The following is a 15,536-nucleotide window of genomic DNA, read 5'->3' on the forward strand; positions in this document are numbered from 1 at the left end:
TGATTAAGTTTGGTTATTTAAACTGATACATTAGGTTGTTGAGTTTGGTTAAGGTTAAATGTAAGGTAAGATGAGGAACTAAAAGGCAACTGGGAAGTATGTTGGAATAAGTGTCCTCCATTATACTAAAGAAACAGCTGATACAACAGAAGGAACAATGCTAAAAACAATTGTGAAAATTTACTGCAAAACATTTACCACCCCAAAAATAACCAGAAAAATATAAAGAACTAAGGAAGAAGAACTGATTTGGTAAGGTGCTTCTGTTGTCTAAAGTAAAGCGTATGCTTACCAAAAGTCAAAGTAATAATGAGAGAGGAACAACCAATATTAGGAAATAGAGAAATAGGACAGGTTCCTCCACAAGTCAGGCAGCCGCCTGACAGCTCCTGTGTCTACAAACTGAACTCGCCGTGACGCTGGGAAACGGCAAGGGGTCAACAATGGCCACTGGTTTGGTTGAATGCATGGAAGAAGTAAAATGTGATAAAAGTAATAGCGACAGAAGTGAGGAAACACGACAGGTGCCCGAACAAATCGGCCAGCCGCCCCTGACAGATCACCCGTCCCAACTCACCTCCCACCACCACCAGCTTGTATTCCGTCATGGCTGCTCCTTCTGCGAGTATAAGTTACTTGGGGGCGCAATCTACCGTGTTCTAGTCTACTGGTGGAGTTGAGGGCACTACATGAGCGGCATAATAAGTGTTTACCAGCCAGACACACACCACTGAGATTCCCCACCCTCTTTCATTCGACGTGTTCCAATACTTCCCCACGGCGCATATTCATTTTACAAACCTTCCAAACTGTACCGTCTGTTACAAGTCCTTTAGCGTTATTCAAGGTATATGTTTCTTTTTTATAACAGAAAATAAAAGCAGTAGATTATCTACTGAAGTCATATAATTTTGTAATGAGTTTACATGACCCCTACCATAGGCAGAATGAGAATACAGGTGTTCGAGAGTGTGGCAGAGACTGCTTATTTAATAACAATATCGTTAACATTGTCTTGAGTATCATCGGTACATCTACTTTTAAGCCATCTAAATACTGTAATTTTGAGTATCTTTACACAAACAGGATAGCGTTCATGATACATAACTAAAAATGCGAGCATTTGGTGAGGGGGAGCAAGGGGTGACAAGAACAATGTGGCGTATGGACAAACTCCTTATTTTGCTCAATCAAGCAATCAATTATAAAAATAAGTCTTGCCATTATTTGGACCACGGAAAACGAAATTCTCGAAGCAGTGAATCCTCTTTCTATTTTCGTGTGCCTAGATAAGCCATTAAAAACTAATAGATAAATTAGCGACACACGGCAAGGAGTGAGCAGGGTGACTCATGACAAAGGCACACGGGTATAGTAGTAAATAAAAAAGTGCCTGACCTCTGACCATTTTTGCGTGCATTATATGCATCATCTGTCAAGTGCTGAGACCAAATAAAATATGAATACATGAGGCGATCCTTGAGGTGAAACGAACGGGCTGGAGAGGACAGGATAATCACTTCATGAACACCAGCAAGGCAAACTTAGAGTGGCATATAATGTTTCGTGGCTTGTATGTTCGACCATCAATCAACGAAACAATCACATCCGTTTTCCGTCTTGGCATCAGTCAAACCTAAGATGACTTTAAGGAATTGCCAGCTTTATAAATAATTTAACCAAGAAATATGTTTTATCTATGTGTTTGCACAAACAGATGTTGGGCGTGAGTAGTCAGTGAGTCACTCGACAGTCTACCTGAGTTATCTTTCTGTTTAGTCTATCAGAGGGGAATACCTCAAGGGTGCCTCTGTATAGAAGTGAGTCACGTTACAAAGGCGCCTAGAGCTGCAATGAATTTTATTGCTGCACTACGACTTGGACACGGTCTTACAGTCATGAAGCTGCAGGTCAGGTGCTTTTGAGTAACGAAAGATCGAGGGCAGATCGAAACAAAGATCAAGATCATGAAACGGCTACTTACGGGTTTATTGGTCTGCAAACGATGAGGCAATATTTAACGCAAGCTAAAGGACTTTGATGCATGGTCGTGGAGTGCTAGCGGACGTGTGTGATGACCTCTCCTCTAGATTTCTAGGGCTGCTCCACCGGCATTAGTTTTATTTATATACTTTTTCCCCCCTTCTGTTGACCGCTGGGCAAGCTACCGGTAGTTTCTAATTTTCCTCCCCTTCCTTATAGCTTGGTTCAGTAGGTGTCTGTACCTTTATAATGAGATTACCTTTGCTTACTTACCCCTCTGGGGTGTGAATGTGTTAACACAGACGCGGCCTCCCGAGAGTAGTTTGAGAGGTTTATCTCAGACTAGGTGTTTATTCCCTGGTTACTTTGTCCCTTGCTCTTTTTTCTCCTTTTCCATTTCCCCGTTAGGGGGAAGTGGTTATTATGGCGGACGCCCCTGCTCCCCCCTTGGGGAGGGGTGGACGAACCCTAGACTATCTCACGGACTGACTGACTTTCCGAATGACCGCTCCCGGACTAGAGCCCTACTTGACATTGCTGTACATAATTCTACCTATGTATTCTTTGGTTCTGCCTCATTGGCTAGTCCCAATCCTTTTCTTATCAACAAAGTAATTGACGACTGTGCTGGTGAAGTTGAACAAGTAAAAAAACTTGCTTCTGGAGATTTCCTTATTAAGACTATAAAGACTTGCTCAGCTACCTAAGTTTCATTGCTACGATGTTGCGCCAAGGATCCGTCATTCCATGAATTCCTGCAAGGGAGTTATCATTTGTAGGGACCTCATGGTAATGGATGAGGACGATATTGTACGCGAACTTGGGGAGCAAGATGTTATATCGATATGCTCGATTTATTACCAGATCTACGGAGGGCCTCAGGAAGAAGACTGCTACAATCGTTTTAACTTTCTGCAGGGCCACACTCCTCTCGAGTGTCAAAGTTGGACATGAAATTCTAAATGTCAGACATTATATCCCCAATCCCCTTCGATGCTCTAAATGCCAGCTACATGTGCATACGGACAAGGCTTGTCGGGCTTCTCAGTGTGCGGTAGGTGTGCAGTTCAGGGTCATGAGGCTGAACACTGCGCGTCCAAGTCTGTAAGTTGCTATCATTGTAACTTAAAGGGTGCTAACTCCACTTCCTCGAGGGATTGCCCAAACTGGAAAGAGGGGAAGGAGGTGTGCACAGTGAAAGCAACAGAGGGCATATCATATTACAGTGCTAGGAAGAAGGTAAGGGAGTTGCATGCGACCCCCAAGCTCAGTGTCTCCTGTGCATCGGCGGTTGTCTTGTCCCGTTATGTGCACAGTGGAGACTCAGACTGACCTTGTCCTCAGCATTCCTGCCACTCACTATGCCCCTCGTCTGCCCCTCCTGTACGTTTCAGTTATGTATCTGACATCCCTGTTGCATCTTCATACTCTCAGGCAGCTGCTGCTTCTCAGTATACGGCCTAAACCAAAGTCTGACAAGATTAACTTGACCACTCTTACCTGCTTCTGGTCCAGCAAGGGAGAGAAGAGTTAGCTCTTCCTCGGCGGAGTGTGGGAGTCGTGTTATTGATGATCGTATGGAGATTTCCGTTAGTAAGCACCGGGATAGGTCCCCCAGTATCCACTCGCCTGGCGGCGCGGCGGCCGGCATAAAAAAAACTAAGCCCACTGGCCACCATCGTACATCTTAAACCGTCGCATTCACCGTGTTACAGTGGAACTGTAGGACTCTTGGGAACAAATTACATAATATAGCAATCTTGCTGTCTATACGCAGGCCAGATGTTAATTGTTTATAGGAGACGCACTTCGTGGATCACCCTGATCCTCCTCAGCTCAAACACTACCACTCGTATAAAAGATATGATGGTCAAAGAGTTGCCATATATACACACAGATCACACCCACAAACGGAAGTAGTTCTAAATTCAATTCTGGAAGTTGTCGTGTGCAGAGTAAAATTTAGTAACACGTTTCTGTCTAATTGCTCTCTCTATGGTCTTCCACATGGTCCCACTGATACTCAGTGATGCTCTGAATTCACTGTCTGAACATCTTCTTGGGAATAAGTTAGAGCTGGGCGACTATAACACCCATCACTATCGATGGGGCAACTTGAGAATCGATGGTCGTGGGGAGCAAGTAGCCGACCTGATACTACAATCCAACCTCTGTCTACCGAACGATGGTGGAGCGACTAGTGTAAATGATCGTGCTGATAACTTTTCTGCTATTGACTTATCTCTGGCTTCCCCAGGTATACATCAAGACTTCTTGTGAGACCCCTTTGCCAATTCCTTAGGAAGTGATCATTTACCCATCTGTCATTCTTATACACACTACATTATTTCGGACCCTCCACCCCCAAAATTTAACTAAGAAAACAGACTGAGGATCCTTCTCAAGGATCGCCGATCTAGATATATCTGGGGAGACCATTGATGTTTAAGTCGAAAATCTGACCAACTCCATTATTACACGCGGCTAAGGCTGCTATTCCGAAGACTTCTACAGTTCCCATAGAGCTCATAAGTAGACACCGTATTGCCGACAAACATTAAGGAAACGCAACAGGAAATACAGGATTTTTTTTATACTCAGCCTACTGAGAAAATTTTTATTGTATACCAACAGGCACGTGCTGAGGCAAGGAGAATAATCAGAAGGGCTAAACATGACTCCTGGTGGACTTTTGTGTCCACGGTGAAGTTTTACCCCATTAAGCAAAGTCTGGTCCACTATTAAATTATTTAATAATAAACGCCCCAACGTCCCTGTGACCACACTCCATGTAAATAATGACATCTATGTCTGGGGGCCAGACAAAAAAAAAAAAAAAAAATCCTATGATGTCATGAATCATTTCTTTTACCTCGATAGTTATATGGCAAGACATGTAAGTCAAAAATGATACAGGAGTGTCCAGTGATGTGAATGGTGCACTGTGTTGCAGAAAGGATACATATACGTAGCTCTTGGACAAGGCATCACATTGAAATTTTCCTCTGACGAGATACAGGTAACTTAATTTTTCGAATGCGTGTTGCTAAATTGTCTATGTCTAAGGAAAATACATATTTTTCACATGACACAAAGAAAGAGGATTACAGCATCTGATACCATATGGAGCCCAAGATTTTATTTCCATGTGTAATTGAACTTTGAGATATATCGTTAAAAATAAAAAGAGCTATAGTTCTTTTACACTAACTTGGCATAGACTTTTGTCCTTCTGCAACTTATCTCACGCAGCTCATTGACAGAAACATTACTACAGCTCTACGACGTTTTCATAGAACTTCTTTGCGATTAACATCATATTCTAGTGTTAATATATTGTGACAACATACCATTCTAAATGAGAAGATGGCAATTTGAATCCAAGTTAAAAAAAAAAAAAAAGTTATAGAAGTCTTCCCCTGCTGACGAGAACGCGACTCTATGACAGAAGTCAGCATTCTCCAAGGAGCTCCGACTCTAGGGAAATTTCGGGGTTCTTTTTTTTATACATCTTTCACCGATAGCCCTCTGGCATATATTAAATAATCCAGATATTTTTCTTGATGGAAAACTGGCCAAATGCAGTGTAATAACTTCATATCTTTGAGTAAATGTTATCTCCTTTCGTGCGTGTTGATCGAAACATTTAAAATAGCTTACTGGCTTGCGCCTCCTTCCCGCTTTCTGTCGTCGTCCATGAAGACGTTGGAAACGGAAATAAATGACTTTAAATTATTCTCTAGTATTGTAACGGAAATTATTTTATAAATAATAATTATTAATTTCAATTGTTTATTGAAGCTCCCTCTTGTTCAGTCTTACGACTATAAAATGATTGCGTGTTACCATACTAGACTTGAACTCCACAAATTATTCCTGACTGTCCCTGAGCGATAGTTGTGAAATTTCAATTAGTTCCGTTTAGGATTTCCTATTATCGTAACTAACGAACTGCTTCCTACAGTTTTGAAATATACAGGTACTTTAGCATTGATTTATTGTTTTTTTTGTAACAATTTTACGTATTAGGTTTCACCTCGTAGAGATATGAGCAAGAGTATGTGCACTATCGCTGACCGAAAACTTCTAGATACTCCGCCGTCACTTCTTGGGCCGACTGTACAAGTGTTTTGTAAGGTTCTCCAGCAGACGATGATACGGCTTTGAGAAGGGATGTACAGTAGGTTTCCTTTAATCTGAGGGAACTTAGCCATTCTCATAAACACTAAGCCGTAGTTGCATGGATTTCGATGAGCCTTAGATATGATGCCAGAACGAGTCTCCTTTGTTACTAGTTCAATCACCTTAACTTAGCCCCGATTTTCGTCCTTTTGCAGCTTATTTCCCGTACCTCAATGGCAGAATGAGATAATACTACGACTCTACGTCTTTTCCATAGCATTTCTTTCTGACTAGCACCATAATGTAGTGTTAATCTCTCAATATCTCAAGCGAATATAGACAAATTGAACCTCCACTCTGACTTCGCTTCGCCATCGAGCCAAAAATGGTTACGGATATTTGCCAGACGAAAACACGCACTATTGTCTTATTGATCTTGGAGATTTAAGTAAGTAGCGTCCGCATCAGCGCTACACTGACGGTGACATATGTTAGTCTTAATTTTACAGGAAGAACAGAAGAGATAGTGTCGTTATTTATGGTAAGGAGGTACACAGACATAAAGGTAAAAGGTAAAGTTGGGGGCAGGCGCCATGAGGTGCTTAGTCGCGGTGGTTTTCCGTAACTTAAGCCTTTAAGAATGTGGAGATGTTTCACCCACCCTGGGATACAAGGCTACTACATCCTTGTTACCAGTTACCTCCCCAAGGTGTTACCCTGGGTACTCATTCTACCTACCAACCCACAAGGGGTGAATGGACATCTAAGTTGAGGAACGCCTGCTGCCCGCACCAGAATTGGAACCCTGGAGCTAATGGGCTGGCAGCTTGGCAGTCAGCAATGCTGATCACTCAGCCACCGTGACACAGGCCAGTGTGTCCGCATTAGTACACTGGTAATGGGGAGGCGCTAGAGACAGCTTCTTAATCCATCGTACAGAGCCTAGGGCCTTTTAATAAAACTTACCTTTATACCTGGTACAGTCTGGGACAAATGCAACAAACTTATACATATACCAGAACAGTCTTGAACAAAAGCTCGCCTATTACTCCATTGAATCTACTTCACATTTGCAACATGTCTGTCACTTTCCTCCTTGCTGCATCATATGAAAGACATATCAGTGCAGAGAAACATAACAAGCTTTTCTTAGGAATATCAGCCAGCATGTGTAAGGAAGCAGAAGTGGCGGAGTATCAGCCGAACGTATTTCTCCACCTTGATGAGTCCACGCAAATATGCGTCGGTAAAGGTGAAAGCACACACTCTGGAGGTGATTCAAATACTCAGTTTACTTTACACACACACACACACACACACACACACACACACACAGGTAAAGGGTAGCCATAAAGAAACCATCTCCAGTTTTTTCATTCGTGGTAAATTATCAAAATTTATTCGATGACATATTATGTACAGTAATATAGTACAAACTGTGAAATCCAAAACATGTTAAAAAGTGCAAGCAAAAAGGCTGAAATGTATAGAATGAGTGGCGCCGTTTTTTTTATATGTATATATATATATATATATATCTATATATATATTTGTTTATACCGGTATATTTCTTTTTAGTCTCCTTGATCATAAGTTTAGCAATTATAGTTTAGCGTAATTTTTAAAAAGATATTACCATGGCCGTGCTGCGAGCCGGGGGTGGGGTGGGGTGGATGGGGGGGAGGAGGGATAGGAATCTGAGAAGAGATGGGGTAGAAAATGTTGGAAGAAAAGGGAGGAAAGAAGGAAAGAAATGAAGGAAGAGGAAAGAAAAGAAAAAGAAAAAAGTGAGAGGAAATGAAAGGAGGGAAGGGAAACAAGGAAGAGATGGGCGGAGGGAAGAGTAATGAGGGAAAAATGGAGATCTGGTGAAAATGGTGAGGAAGAAAGTGGGGGGGGGGGTGAAAGAAACAAAGGGAGAGAAGGAAGGAAGGAAGGAAGGAGTGAGAAACTGGGGGAGGGAAAGGAAAGAGATGAAAGAAAAGGAATGTAAGATGCGGAACCGGGAATCAGGAGAAAGCAGAGTGGAGAGAATCCTGAGAGATGAGGGAGCAGGGTAAGAAAAGAAAAGGAACTGAAAAAGGAGAGAGAGAGAGAGAGAGAGAGAGAGAGAGAGAGAAATGAGGGACAAGGGGCGGAAGGGGTGGGTGTGGGAGGTCCTCTGTTGGCTGAAGAAGGAGGAACAGGAGGCAAGCTAGAGAAAAAAGAGGAAGACAAAAGCGCATGAAGAGGAACAAAAATAAAAGGGTAGAGGAAGATGCTGATAAGGAGGAAGAGGAGGAGAAGGAGGAGGAGGAGAAGAGTGAGAGAAGAGCAAGAACAAAAGATGAAGGTATCGTTTGAAGTTCACATTTGTGCATTGACTTCTTTATATGTAAATAAGTGCGCTTCAAGCTATATATATATACAGTGAGGAATGAACGGAATAGAAGGCAAGGGACAGTGTGGAAGGAAAGTGATGAGAGGCGGGAAAGAGACTGTGGTAGAAATGACGATGTTACAAGCAGACAGTCTGGAAGGAAAATGATGGGAGCTGGTGAGATGATGCGAGAAGAGGAGAGCGTGGAAGAGAAGCCATGAGAAGTAGGAAAGAGGATGTGAGGAGAGAACAGTATGGTAGGAATGAGGATGTGAGAAGACAGGGTGAGAGGGCTAGCGCGAGAAGCAGCAACGGGGCGCCCAGGGCATTGTGTGGGTCGGGGCGCGGAGAGTGAGGGAGGGAGACGGCGGCCACATCACCTGGACCCGGACACACAAACAAACTCATCACCAATTCCCTCTCGTAATTCCGATTTTGATGTGCAGGAAGAACAAGAGGCATGGTAAGAAGCAGCGTTCTCCTCTCCTTGTCCTTCCTGTAAAAAACAAGTCAGAATTAAGAGAGGGAGTTGACAGTAAGTTGGCTGGTACGTCTCAGGCCTGATTCTGACAATAATAACAGTGTGATGGGCCGGGGGGTGGGGGAGTGCTGGCTGCCACCTGGGGAAGACTGGTGGCGGCCAGGCACCCCCGCCAGCTCCCTCGCATCAAACTTGCATAATAAACCCATAAATGAAAAAAGTGTTGATGTCAAGGATGACGTGTGTGACGGGCATCAGAGTAGAGAACAAATGTGGCTATCAAGAATATAACAATCTGAACATTACACAAGTGTATCACATGAGGCGGGACAACCGAGGGGGGCGCACTGCCGGGCGGCGCCTTACCAACTAAGAGTGTACGAGTATGAAGAGTTTCACAGCGCTCTCACTTATAACTTAAGTGTCTGCAGATGCAAGCCGTTGTTGTGTGGTGAGGGGCGGGGCGGGGCGGAGCAAGGCGGCCCACCCTCCCCCCGTCCCTCCCCTTTCCTGCCAGCACAGTCAAGCCTCGAGTATTACTATGGGAGCAAAGAGTCCATCATAATTTCCATCACTCAGATAAAAGGTCCATAGCAAAATTGTCAACAACAGTTCCTAGGCTACATGTTAAGTTACCAAGTGTGAGAGTGGACCTGCGGGCGCTGGCCGGGTGGCGGGGGCGGCGGCGGCGGTGGCGACGGCTGGCGGGGGGGGAAGAGGACGCAGGTCAGCCGCAGCCTTTGCAGCCGCCGCCGCCCGGGCCTGCTCAGCTGCTCTCATGCAAGTGTGGCGGCGTCTTATACGTTAGTTTCACTGTTATGGTCAGAATTATAAAACAGTTCTGTATTATGCACAGTAAGGTAGCATGTGGCCTGCAGCGTATGGCCTCAGTCCTGCACCTCAGCCGCGCTCACACTCTCTCTCACCTTACATAAGGCCATCACGGCAGGCAGCGGCGGGGCGGGGCGGGCCAGAGGCAGAATCTACAGCGTAATAGGTCATGAGGCTCGTGGAAGGGCAGGGGGGGGAGGAGGAGGGGCCGGAGAAGGGGAGAAGCAGCAGCAGGCGTGTAACTTGTAGGTGGCGTCATCGGGAGCAGCCTCCCCTTGGGGAACAGGGAGGCGACCCCCTGGCACACCCCAAGACCATGCTGAGCAAGGGGCAGCGCCGGGTGGGGCTGGGGAAGATGCCCCACCCGTCAGGAGAGGGCAAGGGCAGAGGGTCATGTGACATGGGCAGGACAAGTTAATGAAGGACAACCTGAGGCCTGAGTTGGGAGGAGTGGGGAGCTGCGGCGAGTGAGCTAGTATGTGAGACTGGTGACTGGGTGATGCAGGTCACTGTGACCACCGCCGCCCGCTGCCCCGGGCCTCCCGCAGTCCCGTACTGGGCCCAGGCAGGGTCTGGTGTGGTGGGTGTTTCATACACCGCCTGCAGCAATACTGTCAGCGTGGGCGGGTGTGGTCGGGCGGGGCGGAGTGACTCACCCCACCCAGCAGGCAACAAGTGAGCGCCAGACTGGCTTGGGTCCGACTTCGACAACGGCTCAGGCTACCTCCAGTCACCAGCAAAAATAAATGTATCCAAAGTGAAGGTGGGAGGGAGCAGGTGTGGGGCTCGCCCGCCCTGCCCAGGACTGCGGTTCGGGGCTGCGGCTGCGGACTGCAGGGTGGCACAACAAACTTAAATAACAAGGCATTAAGAGTGCGGTGTTCCCGAACAAGAGGGGCACAACCGACGAGGGTGGGGCCGGGGTGGCCCCGCACCACCGATGTGGGCGGCGGGTGGGCAGCGGGGCGGAGCGGGGCCCAGCGCGGATCAAGCAGCAGTAACAAGAGAGTGAAGGGCGAGGTCACACGTCGGTGGAGCGGGAGGTGAGGGAAGGCGAGCGGGAGTGAATGACCACTTTGTGGCCGTTTTTAGTGACATAGCCATCACTCTCTACCAGCACCGCTGTGTCCGCCTGCTTCAGCTCCTCCTGTGACTCGGCACCTGACAGTGACGCCTGGTCCTTTTGTTGCCGGTGTCGGCGCCACGCTTGCTGAATCAGCCTCGCACTGTATTCCTCCCGCTGGCGCCAAAGTGTGGACGACATTGGCTCGTAACCTGGGCGATCAGGTGCTGGGGCCACTTCACCAATGTCAGCAGAGTCATCAACTGGGTTACCCTTGCGGGCAAAGAAGTCCTTGGTTAGGGCATCAAGCACGTCTACACAAAAGACGAGATCACCCTTGCAGATGGGAATGTCCATGGACACAATTTTGTACTTGTTGGGCTTGTGGATCTGTAGTGGCGGCTCCAGGATGTCTAGGAAGTCTGACAACTGAGAAAACTGGATGTACTGTGTGCCCTTGGGGTCAAACTGCTGCCAGATCTCATAGTACATGTCGTAGTCGTCGTCAGTGAGACCCTCTTCAACATCTTCAGTGGCCTGCGAGTAGTTCTCGAGGATGACAGCAATGTACATGTTGATGACGATTAGGAAACTTATTACTAGGTAGCTTAGCAGGTAGGCGATGCCAAGGCTTTGGGAACCACAGTTACCTGAGTCACCAGTTTCAGGGTTAGGCTCCGTGCAATCCGTTTCAACTACGATGCCAGATAATACCTCGGCCCACCCTGCTGATGTCATCATTTGGAATAGTAAAATGAATGACTGAAAAAATGTGCGGAAGTTGTAAACATCATCTAAGCCTCCTGCTGGTCTCACTGACATGAAGAATGACATTCCAAAGATGGCGAAGATGAACATGACAAGGAAGAGAAGGAGGCAGATGTTGAAGAGAGCAGGCAGGGACATGGCCAGAGCGAAGAGCAGTGTTCGGATACCCTTGGCTCCCTTCACCAGCCTAAGCACTCGCCCCACCTTGGCCACACGTACCACACGCAGCAGAGTTGGCGACACGAAATACTTCTCGATGATGTCCTTCAGCACCAGACCTGTGGGGTTCACAATTAGTACACTATACAGGCTGTGAGCGTCTCAGTGTGCCTGTGTCTGAGGTATCTGTAGGTATGTATATTTGTGGAGATAGTTTATTATGCTTTAGAAACAGGAATAAAGTGAGACAGGAGGTACTTATGGGTATTAAATATGGGTTAGCATGTGCGGGTGTGTGTGTGGGAGGGGAAGGGGAAAAAGTACTGTCGGTGTCAGTGCATGACAGAATAATGCGTGTTTGCGTGGTAGTGTTGGTCATGGTGATGTTAATTATGGAAAATTAAATAACGGTACCGTAGGTCATGGTGCTGTTGTTGTTGTTGGACAGTGCCATGAACAAGGAACACGGTGATATCACACTGGAACACGGTAATGGTCCAATACACTTGAAATGTGATGTTTTCTCAGTTACGTTAATGCTGTACACTCAGTGTGATATATATGCTTTAAGATATGGGATGCAGTTTTACATAAATACTTGTATCTTCTATAATACTGTCCACTCTGTCATATATATCATCCAATCCTACATTGCCCCATGAAGAGCGTAAGAGCACGGGGCTAGGCAGTTGGTCCCGGCATTTGATATATATATATATATATATATATATATATATATATATATATATATATATATATATATATATATATATATATATATATATCCATAATCTATCTATCTATCTATATAATGTATGTATGGTATGAAAGCAATATCACATTCTTGACACACACACACACACACACAGTTGCTGACCTTTCAAACCGTGTTTCTGAGTTATCTATAGAAGGGGGTTTGCTCTGAGTTGGGAATAAAGTCGATATCATTAACTGCAAGTACATGTCAGCGATGTGTTAGTGTACCACACATGCAAGGGATGAAATGTTAAAGTGGATTTTCAAGTAACTTGCTTGAGTTGTTTTTATATGTGTGGGTGTTAACAATGACATGGGTATTGGGGACTGCTGTGCTCCATCGAACTGAACTGTGAACCACCATATCAAGGTAATCACTGACTTCCACAATTTTGTTTTTGTGTACGTGTTCTAAGGGTATTTCTTATGTGTTTTCATTAACATGAAGTGCCATGTTCCCTGTTACTTTGAGAGTACTGTTATTTGTATCAGACAAGTTAGGTGTTCATACAAAGCTGGCGAAGCTCCGCATAAATAGGGTGTCCCAGAACTTTATGCACTAACTTCAGGAGGTGAACTGGGGGCTTATTTTGAATGTAAAAAATGGGTTTCTCTCCCATTTCGGAAGTATAATTATTGACGTCCTTATGGGTGAGCTATATGTAATACCACTTTTGGCCAGAAGGCTATCGGTACTTGGTGCCATGTATGGGTTCAGATCCATGTTGTCACAGCATTTTTAAGTCAAAATTAGCCTAAGAATCACCCCCTGAAATTAGAACCCCGCGTATTATTTACCCAGCATATTATTTGCATGTAAGGAATTGCTGCTTCTATACTAAATCCGATCAGTGTCTTAGCGTCCCAGTTGTACCGAATCCTTTAGTGCATGGGTTCTCAAACTGTGGGTCGTGGCCCACTGGTGCAGGGTGATGAGGGTTCAGGTGGGTCGCAGGATTACCTAAAAAAATTATATGCAAATTTTGGGGATGAGTTCAAAATCTAACCTGTTGCAGGTGCTAGTCTGTCCGCCGGTGACCTATTTCCCTGCCTAATAAGGCCACCACTGGGCTACTTTAATCAACCGTTTCATTCAAGCAATTTACTACGGCTACATCTAACTCCCCCAGTTACTTAAGTCTCTCATATGCTGAATATTATCATATAAACACAGCAGGAGTAAAATATGTAATGTCACTGGAATGAAGGGGTTAATGAGGGCTATAGCTAACTCCTGCAATTTAAAATGCCTCTTGTAACTGTGTAAAATCGACTGAAGGAAACAAGACTACTCAAAAGACGTCATCCTACTCAAGAAGAAAATTCCCTCACTGACGGAGGTCAAGTGTGCTAGATTTAAGTAACAGTAAACTGGCCGTCCTGTAGGTAGGATGGCAGGCTTCGTAGCATCTCTGCCGTAGCGATTTACTTGTGAAAATTACACTTCACATTTTCTTGCGGTATCAAAATACATACAAGAGAAACTTTGGTAAACATGCATAAGAAGTCGGTATGAAAGAGATGCTACGGAATATCCAAAAGCAACTTCTTTTACAACCCTGTGAGAATTGAGGACTAATGTGCCAGAATATGTGTGCAGATGTGTCAGTAAGCGTCAGCATGTTACGATAAATATGTCCAACAAAAAATGTAAGGAAAACGTTCAGCAGGACTGGATAAGTATGGATTAGTCTATGGATAACTGTGATGGTGTGTCATGATAAGTATGGGCACGTGTGAAGCTGTCATAATAAGTTTCGACAAGTGGTGTCATATGTATGAACAAGTGAGTCTCATGATAAGTATGGACAAGTGGGTGTCATAAGTATGAACACATGTGAAGGTGTCATGTTAAGTATGGACAAGTGTAAAGGTGTCATGTTAAGTATGGACAAGTGTAAAGGTGTCATGTTAAGTATGGACAAGTGTAAAGGTGTCATGTTAAGTAGGGACAAGTGTAAAGGTGTCATGTTAAGTATTGACAAGTAATGAAGGTGTCATGTTAAGTACAGACAAGTGTGAAGGTGTTATAAGTACACATGAACATAAGTGAGGATGCAGGTCGTAATCTCGTGGGTGACAGAAGAAGCTCTCAGGCACCTTGTCTTTGGTGATTAATTTACATATTGCAACTTACTGTTTTCTTTGTGCGTTATTGACATTTTTATAACATTGCCACAAAGTACATTATCCCTTTTGGCTACTGGTGCTAAATGCAGATGAGTTTGTTCACAGTAAGAATGAGCTCTTTTAAAATCTCTCCATTTAAAGAGATTCTCTGAAAATGAATTAAACAAGAAGCGGTGCCACGGCACAGCAAACCCGTCCCCGGCAGTCATTTTAGTGCTGACGTATAAACACAACAGGATATCTCGTCAAAGATGTCACATAACAAATCTGGAGTAAATCGGGAGAAAATTTACGATTTCATGACCATTTGAAATTTTAGGCCCGACCCACCGGACACTGACCCCCCTACCGCTAACTAGGGGGAGGCCCCCTTGAAGCAATGAGGCATGTTATCACACACACACACAATATCTATCTATCTATATAAACTGTGGAGAAATGAAACTGCATATTTCAGCCCAACATTCAAATCCAGCAACGCACCTGCAACAGCATTCACGAAGTTCCTTTCTGTTCCGCGTATTCTCAGTGACTTCTACATTCTTTTTTCTGTACGGTACGTCATATGCTTTCTCCACATCCATGAACGCGGCACAGAGCTTCATATTCTTCTCTACCTTCTTTTGTATTATAGGACACATACGAGAGAGAGAGAGAGAGAGAGAGAGAGAGAGAGAGAGAGAGAGAGAGAGAGAGAGAGACTCGTACACATCCATCCCCTTCATAAAACCTTGTTCCTACCAGCTAATTCCTCGGCTTTCTCTCCGACTATCCACACGTATCCTGCATGCAACAGATGTACTGACACAGGCATATCAACCTATTCAGTACGAGGTTTTCTTACGTACTTTATTTCTTCTACCAACACACGATTCACCTCAGAC

At 44.8% G+C, this 15,536-nt stretch overlaps 2 protein-coding genes across 9 annotated transcripts in view; both read right to left on the reverse strand.

The window, feature by feature from the left end:
- The window catches only part of Ras85D (GTPase ras-like protein 1), a 33,544-nt gene extending 32,793 nt beyond the window's left edge, over window positions 1–751 (reverse strand). The window contains exon 1 of the mRNA XM_080272406.1: window positions 578–751. Coding sequence (XP_080128532.1) covers window positions 578–608 — 31 coding nt within the window. The 5' untranslated portion in view covers window positions 609–751. The remainder of the gene's footprint in view (window positions 1–577) is intronic.
- A 7,320-nt stretch (window positions 752–8,071) lies between these two features.
- The window catches only part of para (sodium voltage-gated channel paralytic), a 234,681-nt gene continuing 227,216 nt past the window's right edge, over window positions 8,072–15,536 (reverse strand). For all 8 annotated transcript variants that reach the window (XM_080272415.1, XM_080272413.1, XM_080272412.1 and 5 more), the window contains one exon: window positions 8,072–11,885. In XM_080272415.1, coding sequence (XP_080128541.1) covers window positions 10,798–11,885 — 1,088 coding nt within the window. In that variant the 3' untranslated portion in view covers window positions 8,072–10,797. The remainder of the gene's footprint in view (window positions 11,886–15,536) is intronic.

Source organism: Coenobita brevimanus, chromosome 50 (assembly GCF_032717465.1).
Source record: "Coenobita brevimanus isolate Jiangsu-jjx chromosome 50, ASM3271746v2, whole genome shotgun sequence".
NCBI classification, from domain to species: Eukaryota; Metazoa; Arthropoda; class Malacostraca; order Decapoda; family Coenobitidae; genus Coenobita; species Coenobita brevimanus.